This window comes from Arachis duranensis, chromosome 1, assembly GCF_000817695.3.
Source record: "Arachis duranensis cultivar V14167 chromosome 1, aradu.V14167.gnm2.J7QH, whole genome shotgun sequence".
In the NCBI taxonomy this organism is placed as follows: domain Eukaryota; kingdom Viridiplantae; phylum Streptophyta; class Magnoliopsida; order Fabales; family Fabaceae; genus Arachis; species Arachis duranensis.
Window position 1 is genome coordinate 90,354,597 of NC_029772.3, and position 1,752 is coordinate 90,356,348.

The 1,752-nt window shown below is 25.5% G+C and overlaps 1 protein-coding gene across 1 annotated transcript in view; it reads left to right on the plus strand.

The window, feature by feature from the left end:
* Positions 1–1,621: 1,621 nt before the first annotated feature.
* The window catches only part of LOC107460090 (NADPH--cytochrome P450 reductase 2), a gene marked incomplete in the record, with an annotated part of 5,081 nt that continues 4,950 nt past the window's right edge, over positions 1,622–1,752 (plus strand). Inside the window, 1 exon segment of the mRNA XM_016078419.3 lies at positions 1,622–1,752. Within this exon segment, the coding sequence (XP_015933905.1) occupies positions 1,737–1,752 (16 nt within the window).

A 1,752-nucleotide genomic window follows, 5' to 3' on the forward strand; every position in this document is an offset into this window, starting at 1 on the left:
TCAGTAAATGCAGCCTTAGAGAGTTTCTTTCAATAATTGCAGTAGAAATCGAACCGATAATAAATAAAGGTGTATCTATACCTCTATTATTATTGAGGTGTCTTTTTATAGACCTATAAAAGACACTTCAATAATAATAGAGATATATAAAAAAAATATACATTGAATATTGAATATAAATAATAATTATAATCACAAAAATTAATGATTAATATAAAATACATATTAAAATATAAATATATATTAAAAATAAATTAAATTATACATATATTTATATAAATATATTAATAATTAATTTTAATATGCAAAAAAATATTTTTTAACAAATAAAATCTTATGCATCAGAAACCCGTAATTATAAGAAAAGTTGAACATGGAAGTTAGCTCATTGAACCCGTAATATAAAAGTGCTATTTGTGAGTTTTGACAATCTTAGATTAAGACTTACATTATACATAAGATCATCATGACTTTAATTTAAATTCACAGCATATAACATAAATAAGGATTAATATTTCATTTCGGCATCCATGATCCATCGGTGTTAACTACAAATATATATTAAAAATAAATTAAATTATATAATTTTATATATAAATATATAAATAACTGATTTTATTAGTAAATAGCATTTTTGTAAAGAAAACTTTTGGTCAAATGAATAACAACAGAATAAAAAGAAAAAGACTTTCTCGTATTATTTTATGTGGATTTTAGCGTTGGATACGCACGTGTTGCCATTCCAACGAAGCAAATTAAAATTGTAAATCAAATACAGAAACGAAGGGTGAAAATTGAAATGAAAGAACCCCACCACACAAAAATGCAAGTCACATGGGAAATTGTTTAATATTAATTCGTTTATTTCCAATTTTTTATGTGGAATGACGCAAGGGAAGATCATATCGTCCATTTAGTATATTATATTTTCATTTTTCAAATAATGCATCTTAAACCATGAATGTATCTCATTTTTTTATAAATAAATATAGATTGACGTAACAGCTAGCATCATTTTGATGAAAACAGTTGAAGTAACAATTACCCTCTTAATTTAATTTTAATTCTGCTACTATAAGAAAATTCTATATCTTAAGCACATGTTTTAAAAACATGTACATATGTTATCTGAATATTTAGTTTCATTTAATAGTCTAATCTTCCTTTCCCAAACAAATTAATTTTTTCTAGAAAATTAAAGACATTAATTAATTAAAAAATATATAAAAGCAAAATTTTGTAGTCATAAGTTCAACCTTTTTTAGAGTTTGTGCATCAGAAAATATTAATCACTACTATTAATAATAAATACTAGTTTAATTGAACCATTTTAAAGAAAAAAATTGATAAAGTAAATATTAATTAATAATAACTAGTTATGATTTATTTATTTTTTTGAAATTTTATTTAAAGAAAAAATAAAAAAGGGTAAAAACTCAGAAGTGCGCTGAATTTTTATAAAAAGTAATTAACCATGGTTAAGGAGTGGTGGGAGGGGTTAGGTGGATTTGACCGGTCTGGGTTGGTAGGCGTTGGTTCAGTAAATGTAATTAAACAAGGAAATAATTTTAGTTAGTTTTCCCTCCGAAATTCAGAAAAAATGAGAATATAACATGACATAACCCCTCCTCTCTCTCTATTCTCTAACATTCCCTCCTACCACGCCTCTCTCTTTCTCCCACACACAACTCCCAACTACTTCTTCCACCACCCACCAAAACCCTCCCAATCACACAATGGAAGACTCATCAA